At 39.2% G+C, this 19865-nt stretch overlaps 1 protein-coding gene across 17 annotated transcripts in view; it reads left to right on the top strand.

Moving 5' to 3' along the window:
- Positions 1-19865, top strand: part of LYST (lysosomal trafficking regulator) — a 176359-nt gene that overhangs the window by 89440 nt on the left and 67054 nt on the right. For all 17 annotated transcript variants that reach the window (XM_061404894.1, XM_061404887.1, XM_061404890.1 and 14 more), the window contains 8 exons: positions 439-637; positions 6456-6587; positions 8729-9356; positions 10052-10229; positions 11934-12103; positions 13458-13688; positions 15858-16024; positions 16688-16840. In XM_061404894.1, the coding sequence (XP_061260878.1) occupies positions 439-637; positions 6456-6587; positions 8729-9356; positions 10052-10229; positions 11934-12103; positions 13458-13688; positions 15858-16024; positions 16688-16840 (1858 nt within the window). The remainder of the gene's footprint in view (positions 1-438; positions 638-6455; positions 6588-8728; positions 9357-10051; positions 10230-11933; positions 12104-13457; positions 13689-15857; positions 16025-16687; positions 16841-19865) is intronic.

Raw genomic sequence — 19865 nt, 5'->3', positions numbered from 1 at the left:
TACTGAGATGTTTTCTGTGTGGTTTAAGTTAGTCATACAATCACTTCAGGCCTTCATACTGTAGAAATGAAGATAAAACCTCTCTGAGCTGTTGCGAGTAATAACTTTGTAGACTGGAACATACTCTGTTCATGTAACCAGTTTTGTCTATCAGAAATTTTCTCTTTTAAACCCAAACTAGTAGTAGCAGAAGCAGTAGTGATAATAGTACTAGTAGTAGCTAACATTTATATGGGGCCATTGGCTTTAATAAATTTTAATAGCAAGATTGCTTGAATAGAGAAATAGCAACTCAGTTTTATGGTAAATATCTAGTCTAGAGCAGGAAACCAACACAGTTCTATCTTAAACAGAATTATCTTGCTTAAATGAGAAATGTTAGTTAAGTTGACAGTTCTTTTTAAATTAAGGAGAGTTGTTTTTTTTTTTTTTTTCCAGGAACACAAAGAGGGGCAGCTTATATCCATGCCCCAAGAGGTTTGTAGATCCTTTGTGAAAATTACAGCAGAAGTCCTTGGATCTCCTCCGGATTTGGAATTATTGACGATTATCTTCAATTTCCTTTTAGCAGTTCATCCTCCTACTAATACTTATGTTTGTCACAACCCCACAAACTTCTATTTTTCTTTGCACATAGGTAGGTATAATCATTTTTGTTTGATCTTGGCTGTTTCCACTTTCGTTTTTTTCTTCCCATTTGATCCATGTTTGCTTCATATTCATTGAATGGCCTCTGTGCTAGAAACTGCTCAGTTACACACTGGAAATGGGACAGGACAGAGGTCCATACAGTGAACCAGACATAGTCTGTACCTTCAGAGAGCTTAAAAACCAAGAGGTGAGGGTAAATGTATGTGCTGAAATAATTATAATAAATAACATCTGGCACGTACCTTATAGATACAAAAGAACTGATCTGATTTCAGGAGAGTTAGGGTTTCATCAGACAGATATGGAGAGAGATTTAATAGATTAATAATCTCCCATGGGCATTAGAGAATTACTATCAGGTGAAGAGAGTGACTTAAAGCAAGGAAAAATAGAGAAAATAAAGAATAATGAATTTTACCTAATATAGGAGATTTGTAAAGGAGAAGGCAATGGCAACCCACTCCAGTACTCTTGCCTGGAAAATCCTATGGATGGAGGAGCCTAGTAGGCTACAGTCCATGTGGTCGCAAAGAGTAGGACACAACTGAGTGACTTCACTTTCACTTTTCACTTTCATGCATTGGAGAAGGAAATGGCAACCCACTCCAGTGTTCTTGCCTGGAGAATCCCAGGGACGAGGGAGCCTGGTGAGCTGCCGTCTCTGGGGTCGCACAGAGTCAGACACGACTGAAGCATCGCAGCAGCAGCAGAGAAATAGTATCATAAATATAGCTTGGGATCATCATTTATTCAACCACACACAAAATCATATTAAATGAGTCCTTGAATATAAGATCAGAGAACTTAAACCTGTGTTCTACTCAGGAGTAATTGAAGAATTTTGTTTTGTTGTGTTTGTTTTGAGCCAAAGAATATGATACCAGTTCATTTCAGTTCAGTCGATCAGTCGTGTCTGACTCTTTGCGACCCCATGAATCGCAGCACTCCAGGCCTCCCTGTCCATCACCAACTCCCAGAGTTCACTCAGACTCACATCCATCGAGTCAGTGATGCCATCCAGCCATCTCATCCTCTGTCGTCCCCTTCTCCTCCTGCCCCCAATCCCTCCCAGCATCAGACTCTTTTCCAGTGAGTCAACTCTTCACATGAGATGGCCAAAGTACTGGAGTTTCAGCTTCAGCATCATTCCCTCCAAAGAAATACCAGGGCTGATTTCTTTCAGAATGGACTGGTTGGATCTCCTTGCAGTCCAAGGGACTCTCAAGAGTCTTCTCCAACACTATAGTTCAAAAGCATCAATTCTTCGGTGCTCAGCCTTCTTCACAGTCCAACTCTCACATACAAACATGACCACAGGAAAAACCATAGCTTTGACTAGACGAACCTTTGTTGGCAAAGTAATGTCTCTGCTTTTCAATATGCTGTCTAGGTTGGTCATAACTCTCCTTCCAAGGAGTAAGCGTCTTTTAATTTCATGGCTGCAGTCACCATCTGCAGTGATTTTGGAGCCCAAAAAAAGAAAGTCTGACACTGTTTCCCCATCTATTTCCCATCAAGTGATGGGACCAGATGCCATGATCTTCATTTTCTGAATGTTGAGCTTTAAGCCAACATTTTCACTCTCCACTTTCACTTTCATCAAGAGGCTTTTTAGTTCCTCTTCACTTTCCTGCCATAAGGGTGGTGTCATCTGCATATCTGAGGTTATCAATATTTCTCCCGGCAATCTTGATTCCAGCTTGTGTTTCTTCCAGTCCAACGTTTCTCATGATGTACTCTGCATATAAGTTAGATAAGCAGGGTGACAATATACAGCCTGATGTACTCCTTTTCCTATTTGGAACCAGTCCATTGTTCCATGTCCAGTTCTAACTGTTGCTTCCTGACCTGCATACAGATTTCTCAAGAGGCAGGTCAGGTGGTCTGGTATTCCCATCTCTTTCAGAATTTTCCACAGTTGATTGTGATCCACACAGTCAAAGGCTTTGGCATAGTCAATAAAGCAGAAATAGATGATTTTCTGGAACTCTCTTGCTTTTTTGATGATCCACTGGATGTTGGCAATTTGATCTCTGGTTCCTCTGCCTTGTCTAAAACCAGCTTGAACATCAGGAAGTTCACGGTTCACGTATTGCTGAAGCCTGTCTTGGAGAATTTTGAGCATTACTTTACTAGTGTGTGAGATGAATGCAATTGTGTGGTAATTTGAGCATTCTTTGGCATTGCCTTTCTTTGGGATTGGAATGAAAACTGCCCTTTTCCAGTCCTGTGGCCACTGCTGAGTTTTCCAAATTTGCTGGCATATTGAGTGCAGCACTTTCACAGCATCATCTTTCAGGATTTGGAATAGCTTAACTGGAATTCCATCACCTCCACTAGCTTTGTTCGTAGTGATGCTTTCTAAGGCCCACTTGACTTCACATTCCAGTATATCTGGCTCTAGATGAGTGATCACACCATCGTGATTATCTGGGTCATGAAGATCTTTTTTGTACAGTTCTTCTGTGTATTCTTGCCACCTCTTCTTAATATCTTCTGCTTCTGTTAGGTCCATACCATTTCTGTCCTTTATCGAGCCCATCTTTGCATGAAGTGTTCCCTTGGTATCTCTAATTTTCTTGAAGAGATCTCTAGTCTTTCCCATTCTGTTGTTTTCCTCTATTTCTTTGCATTGATTGCTGAGGAAGGCTTTCTTATCTCTTCTTGCTATTCTTTGGAACTCTGCATTCAGATGCTTATATCTTTCCTTTTCTCCTTTGCTTTTTGCTTCTCTTCTTTTCACAGCTATTTGTAAGGCCTCCCCAGACAGCCATTTTGCTTTTTTGCAGTTCTTTTCCATGGGGATGATCTTGATCCCTGTCTCTTGTACAGTGTCACTAACCTCATTCCATAGTTCATCAGGCACTCTATCAGATCTAGGCCCTTAAATCTATTTCTCACTTCCACTGTATAATCATAAGGGATTTGATTTAGGTCATACCTGAATGGTCTAGTGGTTTTCCCTACTTTCTTCAATTTAAGTCTGGATTTGGTAATAAGGAGTTCATGATCTGAGCCACAGTCAGGTCCTGGTCTTGTTTTTGTTGACTGTATAGAGGTTCTCCATCTTTGGCTGCAAAGAATATAACCAATCTGATTTTGGTGTTGACCATCTGGGGATGTCCATGTATAGAGTCTTGTCTTGTGTTGTTGGAAGAGGGTGTTTGCTATGACCAGTGCATTTTCTTGGCAAAACTCTAATAGTCTTTGCCCTGCTTCATTCCGTATTCCAAGGCCAAATTTGCCTGTTACTCCAGGTGTTTCTTGACTTCCTACTTTTGCATTCCAGTCCCCTATAGTGAAAAGGACATCTTTTTTGGGTGTTAGTTCTAAAAGGTCTTGTAGGTCTTCATAGAACCGTTCAACTTCAGCTTCTTCAGCATTACTGGTTGGGGCATTGACTTGGATTACTGTGATATTGAATGGTTTGCCTTGGAAATGAAAAGAGATCATTCTGTCATTTTTGAGATTGCATCTAAGTACTGCATTTTAGACTCTTTTGTTGACCATGATGGCTACTCCATTTCTTCTGAGGGATTCCTGCCCACAGTAGTAGATATAATGGTCATCTGAGTTAAATTCACCCATTCCAGTCCATTTTAGTTTGCTGATTCCTAGAATGTCAACGTTCACTCTTGCCATCTCCTGTTTGATCACTTCCAATTTGCCTTGATTCAAGGACGTGACATTCCAGGTTCCTATGCAATATTGCTCTTTACAGCATCGGACCTTGCTTCTATCACCAGTCACATCCACAGCTGGGTATTGTTTTTGCTTTGGCTCCATCCCTTCATTCTTTCTGGAGTTATTTCTCCACTGATCTCCCGTAGTATATTGGGCACCTACTGACCTAGGGAGTTCCTCTTTCAGTATCCTATCATTTTGCCTTTTCATACTGTTCATGGGGTTCTCAAGGCAAGAATAGTGAAGTGGTTTGCCATTCCCTTCTCCAGTGGACCACATTCTGTCATATCTCTCCACCGTGACCCGCCCATCTTGGGTTGCCCCACGGGCATGGCTTGGTTTCATTGAATTAGACAAGGCTGTGGTCCTAGTATGATTAGATTGAGTAGTTTTCTGTGAGTATGGTTTCAGTGTGTCTGCCCTCTGATGCCCTCTTGCAGCACCTACCATCTTACTTGGGTTTCTCTTACCTTGGGTGTGGGGTATCTCTTCACGGCTGCTCCAGCAAAGCGCAGCCACTGCTCCTTACTTTGGACGAGGGGTATCTCCTCACCGCCGCCTCAGTTATTACAATATAATTCAGCATAGAGGAACAACGTGCATAGAAGTGAGTTGAAGCTTAGGGAACAGATGAGACCACTGAAGAAAAGTGTTGGGAGAAACAAGGAAGCTAAGGATAGAATTATTGGTAATACTATTTAAAGGATGGAACAAGAAAGAGTAATCTCAGTATTTTTTTTAAAAATGGAATAATCAGATTTTTTTAAAAACTAAGAAAATGCGATGTGGTAAGAAAGCAAGCCAGAGAATACATTGAGAAAGCTAAATAGTAAATTTAGAGAGGGGAACTGATTGTAAACAGCCATTTTAAGCCATGTAATAGTGAATAAAATGATACAGCTGCAGTAAAAAGCCAAGTGAAATTATACAGCATGACTTTGTATTAGGTTCAGCAAACATCTAATGAATAAAGTAATGTCAAGATTCTGGTAGCACAGAGTAGTTGCAAAGATGAGTAAAATGTGGTCTTACAGTCTAGTAAAGGGAAGAGAGGCATAAACAGGTAAGTATAACATGTAGAAAGCACAGCAGTGCATTGCAAGGGGCTATTTCCTGAAGGAGGAGATACCTGCTCTGAGTTGACTAGGAATTGAAGGGAAGGGCCTTCCAGGCAAAGCAAATGGCTTGGTGTTGCTGACATTAATGTAAGGAAGAAGGCTGGTAAAGGGGCATGGAGACAGCTCATGGAGATTGCTCTAGATGAGAAACTTGGACTTTATCCAAGTGGTAAGGAGGCAACAGAGAGCCCCTGGAAGGTTTTAAGCAGAGCTTACCATTTGATGGAGAGAATGCTGGTAGCTATGAGGATTTGAGGGTGGCCAGATGTCCATCCTGGATATCATTGAGAAGTCTGTGATGATAATCCAGGTGAGGGGTGATAAAAGCCTGCATTATAGCACTGTGCTAGGGATGAGAAGAGTTCAAGAAATAAAGTCAGTATAACCTGGAGACTGACTTGACATGGGTAAAGGAAAGGTTGTGGTCAAGGGTGGCTCCCAGATCCTGCATGGGAAACAGGTACTTCTACTATGGGAACCAGAGAACAAGGCAGGAGTGAATTTAGGGCAGAAGGATGACTCACATTTAGATTTGTTGCATTTGTGTTGCATTTAAGAAATCAAGCTGTTGAATTTAGAAGTATGAAGCTCAGAAAGGAAGATTAAGCTGAATGTATTAATTTTTGGAGTCATACTGGGGCTGTGTAAAAACAGAAGACATAGACCTTCCCTCAAGTAATGAAGAAATGAACAGTCTCCTTCGAAAGATCATGTTAGCATATAAAAAGTGAACAGTTAGCTGTTACACTATAGAAATAACTATAAGTACAGTTGGAATTCAAAGAAAATAGAAGTTAATGTAGCTAATGTTAGTTAACAAAAGAGTCTAAAGTAAGAAATTGTAGAGTATCCTCACATATCAAAATGTGCATTAGTATAAAGTACACCATTTTTTTGACTTTGAATATTTTTGTACATGTTTGTATTTAATGACTTGCTTTTAACATTGTATTTTTGTCTTACCCGTTTTAAAAATTTTCTCAAAATTTATTTTGATTCTAGATGGCAAGATCTTTCAGGAAAAAGTACAATCAATCATGTACTTGAGGCATTCTGGCAGTGGAGGAAAGTCTGTTACTAGTCCTGGATTTATGATAATAAGCCCATCAGATTTTACTGCTTCACCACCTGAAGGTAAACAAACAAACAAAAGTGATAATGAAAGTGTAGCCCTTTCCTATTTAGTTCTGAATATAGATGCATGTTTGCACAACCTGATAGACTAAATAAATGGAAAGCCAAACTTTAAAATTATAGAATATATTTAAGGATTCCATTTACTACTTTCTAATATTAGTAACTCACACTCAGTATAGCAAGTAATTGTCAGGAGAGCTTAGGAGATAGATGAGGCTCATGCTATTTTATTCTGAAATTCTTTGTTCCCCTTTATCAGTCTTTCATTAGGCTTCTGATTTATTTTCTCATTTTCTTCAAAAACTTTGTCTTCAAAAACTGCTGTCTCCTTTCCATCTGAACTCATTCTGGACCATTTCACTTACCATGTGAGTGGCCATCCATACTGCAGCCTCATTGAGATCCTTGACCCTGGGGACCTTCCCTCTACTTTACCTTCCAGTCTGCTTGTGTCCATCTTGAACATCATCAAAGAACACTTCCCACCTCTGAAATTCCAGTCTCCCACTCTCTATGAAAACTTCCTATCTTTCTGGTTTCTTTTTCATCATCCCCAAGTTTTCTCTGCCTGTTTTTCTCTTTCAGCATAGATTTCACTAGCCAATGAAAGACTAGGTCCCACCTCCAGCTCTGATACAAATTATTAAATAGGCCAGTAAGATAGAGACATGGATACTAGGTGAAAGTATCTGGGTATTAAGCTCCAATTTTCTTTCTCTCGCAAAGAGTTTCAGTTATTCCCTAGCACATCTCATGGCCTTGTATTATAATTTTTAAGGCTGTGTTTTAATTAGTTTTATTTGGAATTTTTTAGGATATGTCATTTTTAAAATCGTTGAGCATCGTTCTGAAACTTTTTCTAGTACAATCATGCCCCCATTTTCTCCAGGTCATTTGAACAGACCCCTTTGGCAGCCTTATTCCTCCAGCCAAAATCCAGAAATAACTAGGAAGAACTTCTGAATTATGGAGCTATTCTGTTGCCACAGAGCCTGAGCTCTAAGCAGTTCATTCAGTCCTTATTTACTGTATATCAGTACTTTTCAAGTTTTAGATGCTGAAAAATCACCTGGAAAGCTTGTTAAAACACAGATCCCTGGGCCCCTGCCTTCTACATTCTGATTCAGTAGGTCTGGGATGGAGCGTGAGAATGTACATTTCCAGCAGCCACACAGCGGTGCTGATACCCGTGCTCCTGGCCCACAGAGCACACCTTCAGGAGCATTCATTTATATCCCATACACTAAGGATGAGAGTGATTTTTCTCATCTCCTTCTGTGTAGAATATGAGGAGCAGAAAACTGGAGAGCTGTGGCAAGAAGAGGAAAAACTGTTTCTTAATAATAGCAGCAAAAAGTGACTGCAGAAATGAGGAGTGAGAGAAGAGTCTAGGGACATTTAGCCTGGTAATAATAACTCCAAGTACGGCTATCACTGCTGTTTATTCAGCACATATTTATTATGTGCTTATTTTACCTTTGAAGAAAAGAACACTCATATAATTAAATTATTTACCTAGGGCCACCTAACTAACAGAACTGTCTCATCAAAAAGCCAACACTCTTTCCACTGTGTTAAACTGCATCCTCGGGACTTCCCTGGTGGTCCAGTGGTTAGGACTTCACCTTTCAATGCAGGGGATACAGGTTCAATCCCTGGTCAAGGAGCTAAGATCCTGCATGCCTTGTGGCCAAAAAAAAAAATGAAAAACATAAGATAGAAACATTTTGTTAACAAATTCAAAAAAGATTTTTTAAAAAAGGTCCACATCAAAAAAAAAAAAAAAATCTAAAACAAACTGCATCCTAGGGACTGTTAGCCTGAGGTAAATGAATTTTCACTTAATTCACTTCATTAGGACCATTCATCCCAGTAACTTTGAATCATTCAGTCAATATTATATTTTATTAAGGAAACAAGAGATAGGTATTTTGGAAAATTTTTAATTAAAAGTAGTTGAAACAAAAATAGTTTTAACACAAATTTTAAGCATTAGTCACTACAGTCATTATCCTGTATGTGTTCACGAACATCACTGGATAAATGGGTTATTTCTGTGGTTGGGACTGACAGTACAAAGGAGAAGTGATCCCACTGAGCTGACATTTCAGTGCTGTTTTCCTGTCCACTCTTACCAGGAAACAATTCTTCCAGTGCTGTTCCAAAGCAGGTAACTGCCAGTATGCTGCGTTCTAGAAGCCTCCCAGCATTTCCTACTTCTTCACCTCACATAAAGCCACGAAAACTGACTGGAAGTTTGGGTTGTAGTATTGACAAGTTACAGAGTTTTGTAGATGATGGCGTTGCTTCCCAGCCAGAGAAATGGAGCCCTTTGAGGAGTTCTGAGACACTGGAAAAAAGCAAACAAGATGCCTTCATCAGTAGCTGTGAGTCTGCAAAAATGGTTTGTGAAACGGAACCTGCCCTTTTGGCCCAAGCCTCTGTCAGTGATATCCCAAAAGGAGCCTTGGAACTTCCGGCAGTCAACATAGATCAGAAAGACTTTGGAGCAGAGCCCAGATCAGACGACGACAGTCCTGGGGACGAGTCCTGCCCACGCCGACCTCTTTACCTAAAGGGACTGGCCTCGTTCCAGCGCAGCCACAGCACCATTGCCAGCCTGGGGCTAGCTTTCCCCTCACAGAACGGCTCTGCGGCTGTCGGCCGGTGGCCAAGTCTTGTTGACAGGAACGCCGATGACTGGGAAAACTTTGCTCTTTCCCTTGGTTATGAGCCCCACCACAGCCGAACTGCCGGTGCTCACAGGTACATGTGTTTTTGTATGACAGCCACTTCCTCCCTTTTTTTAAACTGTTCTTTGAAGAATTTCTGTACTTGTAGAATCTCTTTATTCTGTGACTCTGTATTCTGTAACATAGTACAACGTGTATGTTAACAACAAGCAAAGATGCCTTTCTCCTTACTTTAATACTAGGTGATAATTCCATATTTAACTAAAGGCTAAACCATAAATAATTCTTGAAGAAAAGATTATCTAATGGTTAATTTAATTCCATGTAATTATTAGAGAAAAACTCTTCAGTTTAGGAAAATTATATGGTTTATTATTGTTCCCCAAATCAGCACCATCAGTGAAACTTCCCACAGTGATGGCAATGTTCACCTGTGCTGTCCACTGCAAAAGACACATGCTCACTTGAAGTGTGGCCAGTGCAGCTGAGCAACTGAATTTTTAAATAGTTTAAACAGCACAAGTGGCGGTTGGAAATCACAGAGGTAGAGCAGACTAGTGTTTAGTAGACTATATATCTAAAAACTACTGGTGATTAAAAAGTGATGGCAGATTTGTTAATCACAGTTAAATCAGGAAACATTTTTAAACCTTATGAACTTATGTTTCACATGTGAAAATTATTACTACTCATCTTAAGGTAATCATGATGCAATACTTTTTTTCCCCTGATATTGTGTTTATGACCCTTTGTGGGTCTCTGTTTTAGTGTAACCGAAGACTGCTTGGTACCTATATGCTGTGGATTGTATGAACTCTTAAGTGGAGTTCTTCTCATCCTGCCTGATGTTATGCTGGAAGATGTGATGGACAGGCTCATTCAAGCAGATACACTTTTAGTCCTCGTCAACCACCCATCACCTGCTGTACAACAAGAAGTTATTAAAGTAAGGGCAAATACTAAATATGTTGCTTTAATTTGGAAGAATAAATATATGTGTACTTTAAAGTTTGAATATATGTATTCAAATAGACCTGAAATCTTATTTTATTCTTAAGCATCATGAGCTGATATAATTTGTTACTGCTTATCCCAATTTTTATATGTATTATCATCCAATTTTAAGCCTTCCTCCATATATTACTTTGTATCAGTGTGTTTTTTAAATCTACTACTTACAAGGAACACATAGATCATTGGAGGTCTCCCCTGAGTATATTATTGTCAAATATTAGACAGTTAACTTCAGGTTTAAACTCAGATGTCACCTTCTCAGAGAGACTTTCCCTAATCATCTTCTGTCTAGCCCTGCTCCTCATTTGTTTTATAATAGCATCGTAGTTATGTTTTATAATTACCTTTTTAATTTATGTACTTTTTATTACTCTCCCACACTGAAATATAAGCTCCATGAGGGTAGGCATCTTGTGTTTGATGTATAAAAGGTCCTAAGTACATTATTGAGTGAATAAAGGTTTGATATGAATGGTTCCCATTAGGAAACAACCCTTTGAAATGGTCTTCAAAGAATCCCACTGTTTTAATTTGATGGTGGGACATTGTGTAAGCAGTCTCAGTTCAACCCAGTAATTACTTAGCTTCCATGTCATGTGTAAAACACTGGGCTGGTTGCTCTGTGGGATATAAAAGGGAATAAGCCCCTGCATTCAAGAGTTTATAGACCAGTGTGGGAGAGAGACATATACACAACTAAGTAAAATGTAAGAGCTTCTGTGATGGGTGCTTCAGTGGTAGTTTTAATAAAGAGGAATGGGAGCATAGGAAAAGCAAATAATTCTGATGGGGGAACAAGGGCAGGATTCATGCAAAAGCATTCATAATTTTGTATTATGCTGTAAACTTAGAAAGATTTTAAGTAAGACAGTAAAGAGATGTGTGTTTCAGGAAAGAATAGTCTTATCACCACTGTAAGGGAGTGATCACAGGGGAAAGAGGTGGGAGCACTGTGTTTGCAGGCTCGCACTGTGATCCAGGGGAGAGATGATGAGTCCCTGATCTGGGGAAGTGGGAAGTCAAAGGACTGACAGATTTGAGAGACCTTCCCTGGAATAGAGGAGAGAGATTTTGCTAATTACATGTGGGCAATCAGGATGAGAAAAGCCCAAAGTGAGATCAGCCTTAAAGTCTAGGAGGATGGTGCTTCTATGCTCTAAGACCAGAACCATGAAAGAAGTGAGTTTGGAAGGAAAAATAATTACTTTGATTATATAAATGTTACATTTAAGACGCTGGGAAAGTAAAAATTTAGGCCTATGCTTAGAATAAATAAAATGTCAGTAAGTTTAGAAAAATAGAGATTTAGGATATATATTTTTGTTCTTTGAGAGAAAGCATTGTACAGTGTTGACTAATCTTTCTTTTTTCAGAATTAGGCACAAATGTTCTACTTACATTCAACTAAGGCTACCTAAGACCTCCAAGACAGAGCATCATTAGCATTCTATAGTAGTCAGAAAGTTTTAGGTTTGTTTGTTTTGCTGAAGAGGTGGCCCTTTTTTTTCGAGCTTTGTATGTTCTATACACGTGAAGTTAAACAACTTACAACTACAGGTATAGTACACTGTCTGATTTGTATATGTTATATAAAACTTTAATATATTATCTAAATTGTCTTAATTTTTTTCCTTAGCTATTAGATGCATATTTTAATAGAGCATCCAAGGAACAAAAAGATAAATTTCTGAAGAATCGTGGGTTTTCTTTACTAGCCAACCAGTTGTATCTTCATCGGGGAACTCAGGAATTATTAGAATGCTTCATTGAAATGTTCTTTGGCCGACGTATTGGCCTTGATGAAGAGTAAGTGGGTTCTTCCCTTCACCAGAATTGGGGATCTTTTTTCTTAAATGTAAAATTTATTGAACTGACTCTTAAAATTATTCTATCACTTTTAGAAAAAATCTGCTAGAAGTCATTTTCCAGGTGAACCAATTTATTATTTTCCATGTGATATTCTTTTTATAACTTCTTGCTTTGCATTTCATTCACTAGCTAGGCACTGAAAAGAAAGAAATCCTGCATCAAATGAAAGAAAGTGATATTTAAGATTTGGCATACAGTGTTAACCTGAGAAGAAGGTGGCCCCCATAGTCTCAGCAGCAGATTACATGAGGGATCCATAGACAAGCTCCGAACTCCCCTCAGGGATGCTGGTTATCTGAGAAAAGAGTAAACCAGCATACCGACTCCTGAGCTTTGACCTGGTGTTATGCTCATGGATTAATGAATAAGTGCAAAACTTAAAGAACATTTTTCTCCCAAGCCAAAAGTTTGGCAGAAATGTTAAGCTGTTATTTCTATATCTGATAAAGTAGAGAGAAGTGTGTCTTTTTATTAAATGTCTGCTACTTGTTTGCAAGTAGGCCAGTTCAGACATCAAGGAATTGACCTATTAATTGTAGCATTGACAATATTGCTTTTCATTTGCATAAGCTTTTGGCTTTTTCAGAGCAATTCTGCATCATCTCATTTGATTCTCACAACAGCCTTGAGAAGAAAGTAGACCAGGTATCATCACACACATTTGACAGATAAGGAAAATGAGGTGTAAAACACATCAATAACTTCCCTCCATCAGTTCAGTTCAGTTCAGTCACTCAGTCGTGTCCGACTCTTTGCGACCCCATGAACTGCAGCATGCCAGGCCTCCCTGTCCCTCACCAACTCCTGGAGTTCACCCAAACCCATGTCCATTGTGTCGGTGATGCCATCCAATCATCTCATCCTCTGTCATCCCCTTCTCTTCATGCCCTCAATCTTTCCCAGCATCAGGGTCTTTTCAAATCAGTCAGCTCTTCGCATCAGGTGGCCAAAGTATTGGAGTTTCAGCTTCAACATCAGTCCTACCAATGAACACCCAGGACTGATCTTCTTTAGGATGGACTGGTTGGATCTTGTTGCAGTCCAAGGGACTCTCAAGAGTCTTCTCCAGCCCCACAGTTCAAAAGCATCAATTCTTTGGTCCTCAGTTTTCTTTATCGTCCAACTCTCACATCCATACATGACTGCTGGAAAAACCATAACCTCCATCACAGAGGCAAATAATATACAGGAACTCAAAATCAGATCAACAAAATGGCCAATTTTGCAATCATTTTTTCCTTATTTCATGGTTAGTTGCTTCTAACATGCTCTTGTGTATTATTTATTATAGATTTGATCTGGAAGATGTGAAAAACATGGGACTTTTTCAGAAGTGGTCTGTCATTCCTATACTGGGACTAATAGAGACCTCCTTATACGACAATGTGCTCTTGCATAATGCTCTCTTACTTCTTCTCCAAATATTAAATTCTTGTTCTAAGGTAGCAGATATGTTGTTGGATAATGGTCTACTCTACGTGTTATGTAATACAGTAGCAACCCTGAATGGATTAGAAAAGATGTAAGTTTAAATCATTGTTTAAAACTACCTCTGATTAACAACTTTGGAAAAGAAAAAACTTTAGTAGCAGGTTACTTTAAAGCATTTGATATTCCATAATATTTTCAAAGAATTTCTTTCCTTCAAATCTGATTAGATTTGAGAGGGTATATTTTCCATCATTTTCAATAAAGTTTTTTTTTTTTTTTTAAGATATTTATATGACCTACATTTAGGTATTTAGAACCTGAAAACAAGGAACTAATTTGTGTGTGTGCTCAGTCGCTTCAGTCATGTCCGACTCTGTGACCCCTCTGTCCATGGGATTTCCCAGGCAAGAATACTGGAGTGGGTTGCCATTTCCTTCTCTGAGGAATCTTCCTGACCCAGGGATCAAACCTGCAGCTCCTGCATTGGCAGTCAGATTCCTACCACGTGAGCCACCTAGGAAGCCCCTGAACAAATTTACCTGTCCGCAGATATATTAACTAAGCTTCCACTATGGTCTTATAGAAAGTATTATCCCCCTCTGGAATAGGAAATTTGAGAATTTGAGAGATATAATAACTTGTTGCAGATCATATAGCTAGTAAATAGAGAACTTGAGGCTGAATCTTCTCACTTCAAAAGTCTCTGCTTTACAGTCAACATACTCTCCCACTTTTCCTACCCACTGTTTTCTCCCACTGTTAACTACCATACTGAATTTCTTTTTTTTTTTATTTATTTATTTTTAATTGGAAAATAATTGCTTTACAATGTTGTGTTGGTTTCTGTCATATATCAACTGAATCAGCCAGAAGTATACATATGTCCCCTCAGTCAGAAGTACATTGGCAAATGGTTGCCCACCAGATTGATTAACAATTTTGAAAAATATATCAGGAGGTTATATTTTTATTTGGGTTTTGTGCCTTTGGTGTCCTCATTTAGGATATACAGTGTAACATTTTTATTAGCATAATATTTATGTTACAAATCTTCAGAAGCACCATCTTACTGCATGTTAAAGCATTAAATATTAATATACTTTTGCAGAGAAGGCAGAGCATATCCTCAGTGATTCTCTAGGCCCGGGAGACTCACTAGGCCAGGGAGACTCTCTCGGTACAAGAGAGAATTCGTAGTCAGCTTAGTTCAGTTTTCACTGGGCACCTGTCTTATTTAGGGTCTGTGTCTTGCGCAGATGAGAAATACAAAGTATTGTATTTCCTCAAAACGTCTAGTCTTGATTACAGTATAGTACATGAAATTGGTAGAACTTGGAAAGAGTACCAGCAGGCTCCTTCTAAGAGCTGTTTTTTACTGCTGTTGTTTTAAATAAATTGTGCTTACAGAATGTCTGTACACGCTACTCTATTGATTGGCCTCAAAAGTTACCATTTCTAACTCTTGCTTGATTTTGAAAACGTGGAGTGGAGAAGCTTAATATCACACACTGAGGTGGATGATCAAGGTTAAAAATTGAGGGACAGAAGTAACTAATTCATATTTATTAGGTACTTATAAGTGATTAATGTGGGCTTCCCAGTGGCTCATTGGTAAAGAATTTGCCTGCAGTGCAGGAGACGTAGGAGACACAGGTTCAATCCTGAGTCAGGAAGATCCCCTGGAGGAGGGCATGGCAACCGCTTCCAGTATCCTTGCTTGGAGAATTCCATGGACAGAGGAGCCTGGAGGGCTATAGTTCATAGGGTAGCAGAGAGTCAGACATGACCGAAGTAACTGGGCACACATGCAAGTGATTAATATATGTTCAAACCTTTGTCTCTTTTAACTCTTAAAATAACCATACTTTGTGTAAGTGGGATTCAGAAAGGTCAATTAATTTATTCAGAGTCACCATGTTTGAGAAGCCTCGGAATATACCTCTTCATACCCATAGAACCTCTGGTGGCTGGGAACCTAGTGGTGCATGCCCACAGTATCTTGTGTTAGTCTCTGTTGTTACACTTACCACCGTTTACTGGTTATAGTTATCTGTTCACTTGTCTGATCCTCTGCAAGCTGAATTTTGACAGGAGTCAAAGTCTGTCTTTTTATCTGTCCCTAGCCTGTAGTTCATATGACCTGCTATAGAGTAAGCATGGATAAATATCAAATGAATGCATGAATGAATGAATGCATGCTAACAGAACAGGAATTTAAACCAGTTCTTTTTGCCTTAAATTATTTATTCTTTTTCTTTAGCATTCCTTTGAATGAATACAGATTACTTGCTTGTGATATACAGCAACTTTTCATAGCAGTTACAATTCGTGCTTGCAGTTCCTCAGGCTCACAGTATTTTAGAGTTATTGAAGATCTTATTGTACTGCTTGGATATCTTCAAAATAGCAAAAACAAGAGGACCCAAAGTAAGATTTAATTTTTATGGATTGGGGGGAACAGTTGTATAATAGCCAAAACTGTTATTAGAACCTCATCTCTTTCTCTGGCTTCTATAGAGAGAGTGGGTTAGAGGAGAGAAAACTGTTTTACTAATTGTTCACCCTTAACTTTGTTTACTGGCTTTAAAAAGAAGCCTTTTTAAATGGCAAAAATTACAAGTGATGCCCTGATGTAATTAGTAGCTGGCAACATATTAAAAGAAGCTGCTGATTTTTCTTGCCAAGTCGAACTAAAAGGCTTATGTTGACTAATAATACCCTTTAATTTTCTTTGGTGGCAAATATGAAAGTGAATATGGAGCAGAAAAATGTGAGAATTTCTGGTTAAACTTTTGCCTTCTGTATTAAAAAGCCTATTCTTTTAAGACAATTACATGAAATGAAATACATTTGTGAGCTAGTATTTTTCCATTGAATTTTTTATAGTGATCCTTTGGAAATTTGCTTTAAAGTTGCTTTTAAAGACAGTTCAAAAATGTTTACTACCATCAAGAACCCATGATCAAAATTTTAAAATTTATGTCTAATAAAACATTATTGACGGTTTTGATATTGTATTAGTATTAATATAAAAGTCAACTCGATTACAATCACATAGCTTGAAAACATTCTAGTATCTTCTGTTTTTAGATATGGCTGTTGCTCTACAGTTTAGAGTTCTCCAGGCTGCTATGGAATTTATAAGGACCACTGCAAATCATGACTCTGAAAACCTTACAGATTCACTTCAGTCGCCTTCTGCTCCCCATCATACAATGTTTCAAAAGCGAAAGAGCATTGCTGGTGAGTATTTAAATAATATTTTACTTAATTATAAATAGAAGGTAGTTTGACTCTCCTATATTCTTACATCACTCACATTTTAAAACATTGCTTTGTTTCAGAAGTTAAACTATAGTGTTTGAGAAGATTTTCCTCCAAGAGGAGATTATTCTCTAGCTTTCTCTTCAGTGCTGTTCTCATTCAGTTATCCCTTGAGCTCCTACCATGTGCCCAGCACTGAGTTAAATGTTAAAGATGCAAGGATTAAGAAAGACACAGATTCTACCTTTCTACCATAAAATGGTAGAGAAATACAGAGGATAGAAATAGAGACCATATAGAGCAGGGCAACCTGACTTACATGTAGGGTTAGGGAAGTCTCTGAGGAAGTAAGGTTTCAATACAAGGGATGAGAAAGGAATTAGAGAAGTCAGTGAGTGTTACAGGCAGAATGAACAGTTGATGTACAGGTGCCAAGGTAGCAAAAAGCTAAGCTTGTTCAGAGAACTGAAAGAAAACCATGTAGCTGGAGTATAGTCCTTGATGAGATGGTGCCACCAGGTGAGGTGCTACAGGATGGCATGGACCAGGTCATATGGGCCATGTTAAGGAGTTTTGATTTTATCCTAATGTTCAGTTCAGTTCAGTCAGTCAGTCGTGTCTGACTCTTTGCGACCCCATGAACTACAGCACGCCAGGCCTCCCTGTCCCTCACCAACTCCCGGAGTCCACACAAATCCATGTCCATTGTGTCGGTGATGCCATCCAACCATCTCATCCTCTGTCGTCCCCTTCTCCTCCTGCCCTCAATCTTTCCCAGCATCAGGGTCTTTTCAAATGAGTCAGCTTTTCGCATCAGGTGGCCAAAGTATTGGAGTTTCAGCTTCAACATCAGTCCCTCCAGTAAACACCCAGGACTGATCTCCTTTAGGATGGACTGGTTGGATCTCGTTGCAGTCCAAGGGACTCTCAAGAGTCTTCTCCAGCCCCACAGTTCAAAAGCATCAATTCTTCGATGCTCAGCTTTCTTTATAGTCCAACTCTCACATCCATACATGACCACTGGGAAAAACCATAGCCTTGACTAGATGGACCTTTGTTGGCAAAGTAATGTCTCTGCTTTTTAATGTGCTGTCTAGGTTGGTCATAACTTTCCTTCAAGGAGCAAGCGTCTTTTAATTTCATGGCTGCATGATTGCATCCGCAGTGATTTTGGAGCCCCCAAAAATACAGTCTGACACTGTTTCCACTGTTTCCCCATCTGTTTGCCATGAATTGATGGGACCAGATGCCATGATCTTAGTTTTCTGAATGTTGAGGTTTAAGCCAACCTTTTTACTCTCCTCTTTCATTTTCATCAAGAGGCTCTTTAGTTCTTCTTCACTTTCTGCCATAAGGGTGGTGTCATCTGCATATCTGAGGTTATTGATATTTCTCCCAGCAATCTTGATTCCAGCATGTGCTTCCTCCAGCCCAGCGTTTCTCATGATGTACTCTGCATAGAAGTTAAATAAGCAGGATGACAATATACAGCCTTGACATACTCCTTTTCCTATTTGGAACCAGTCTGTTGTTCCATGTCCAGTTCTAACTGTTGCTTCCTGACCTGCATAATGGTTTCTCAAGAAGCAGGTCAGGTGGTCTGGTATTCCTATCTCTTTCAGAATTTTCCACAGTTTATTGTGATCCACACAGTCAAAGGTTTTGGCATAGTCAATCAAGCAGAAATCGATGTTTTTCTGGAACTCTCTTGCTTTTTCGATGATCCAGCAGATGTTGGCAGTTTGATCTCTGGTTCCTCTGCCTTTTCTAATATCAGCTTGAACATCTGGAAGGGCACAGTTCACATATTGCTGAAGCCTGGCTTGGAGAATTTTAAGCATTACTTTACTAGCATGTGAGATAAGTGCAATTGTGTAGTAGTTGAGCATTCTTTGGCATTATCTTTCTTAGGGACTGGAATGAAAACTGACCTTTTTCAGTCCTGTGGCCACTGCTGAGTTCTCCAAGTTTGCTGGCATATTGAGTGCAACAGTTTCACAGCATCATCTTTCAGGATTTGAAATAGCTCAACTGGAATTCCATCACCTCCACTAGCTTTGTTCATAGTGATGCTTCCTAAGGCCCACTTGACTTCACATTCCAGCCACATATATGAGGCTTATAGTATCCTAAAAATTTTTAACTTGATAAAAGACCTTGATAGTCATCCAGTCCAGCTTCCTTGTGTCACAGATCCACCACGGCCTAGAATTAGCCACTGCTGGATGGGGCCCCACACCCATCTTTTTGTGTCCTTTCACACCCACTCCTTCCAGGTCTGTGGTATCAGAGATTAGGATGACTTGCTTAATCTGATAATATTATCCTTGAATATATCCCAGATATGAATTTTTCTTTGTATTTGCTCCATTTTTGTCTCAAAGGTGACTCTACACACCAAGCTGTATTAACTGATAAAAATACTGATTACCTAAAATACTGGACAATCTAAAATGCTATTAAAATGTTTCAGTATCTTGCAGGATGAGTCATTAAGTCCTATTGTAAGTAATGTTTATAGAGGCTATTTGTGGACTTTGATATATGCTTTCATAATTTAAAAAAAGGTTCAGTTCCAATGAAGGATTCCATTACTCCTCACCTACCAAGACGTCATTTTGGTTCCTATGGTCATCTTCCGATGCCCTTCTCCTTCAATCCAGTAAATCAAGACTCAGTTACCTCCTTTTCTCCTGGATCCACTCCCTGTGGGGTGCCTCTTGGAGCAGGTGCAGTAATGGTGCAGGAAGCCACTCCTGCCTCTTCAGCCTGAGGAAACCTTTCTCAGGAAATGCTTTTCGTAGGATTGAATCACATGTGATGCATGTTTCAAATTATTTTAATAATAAATTACTGAAATTACACTCTCCTTTCTGAGTTCTTCACTGTATTTGACTGATTCCTACTATGTCACTATATACACATCTCAAAAATAATTTATAAAATTTAGCAGTGTTGCTGCTGCTGCTGCTAAGTTACTTCAGTCGTGTCTGACTCTGTGCGA

This window comes from Bos javanicus, chromosome 28, assembly GCF_032452875.1.
Source record: "Bos javanicus breed banteng chromosome 28, ARS-OSU_banteng_1.0, whole genome shotgun sequence".
Lineage (NCBI taxonomy): Eukaryota > Metazoa > Chordata > Mammalia > Artiodactyla > Bovidae > Bos > Bos javanicus.
The sequence above is the reverse complement of the archived record's forward strand: the minus strand, read 5'-3'. Positions and strand labels throughout refer to the sequence as shown.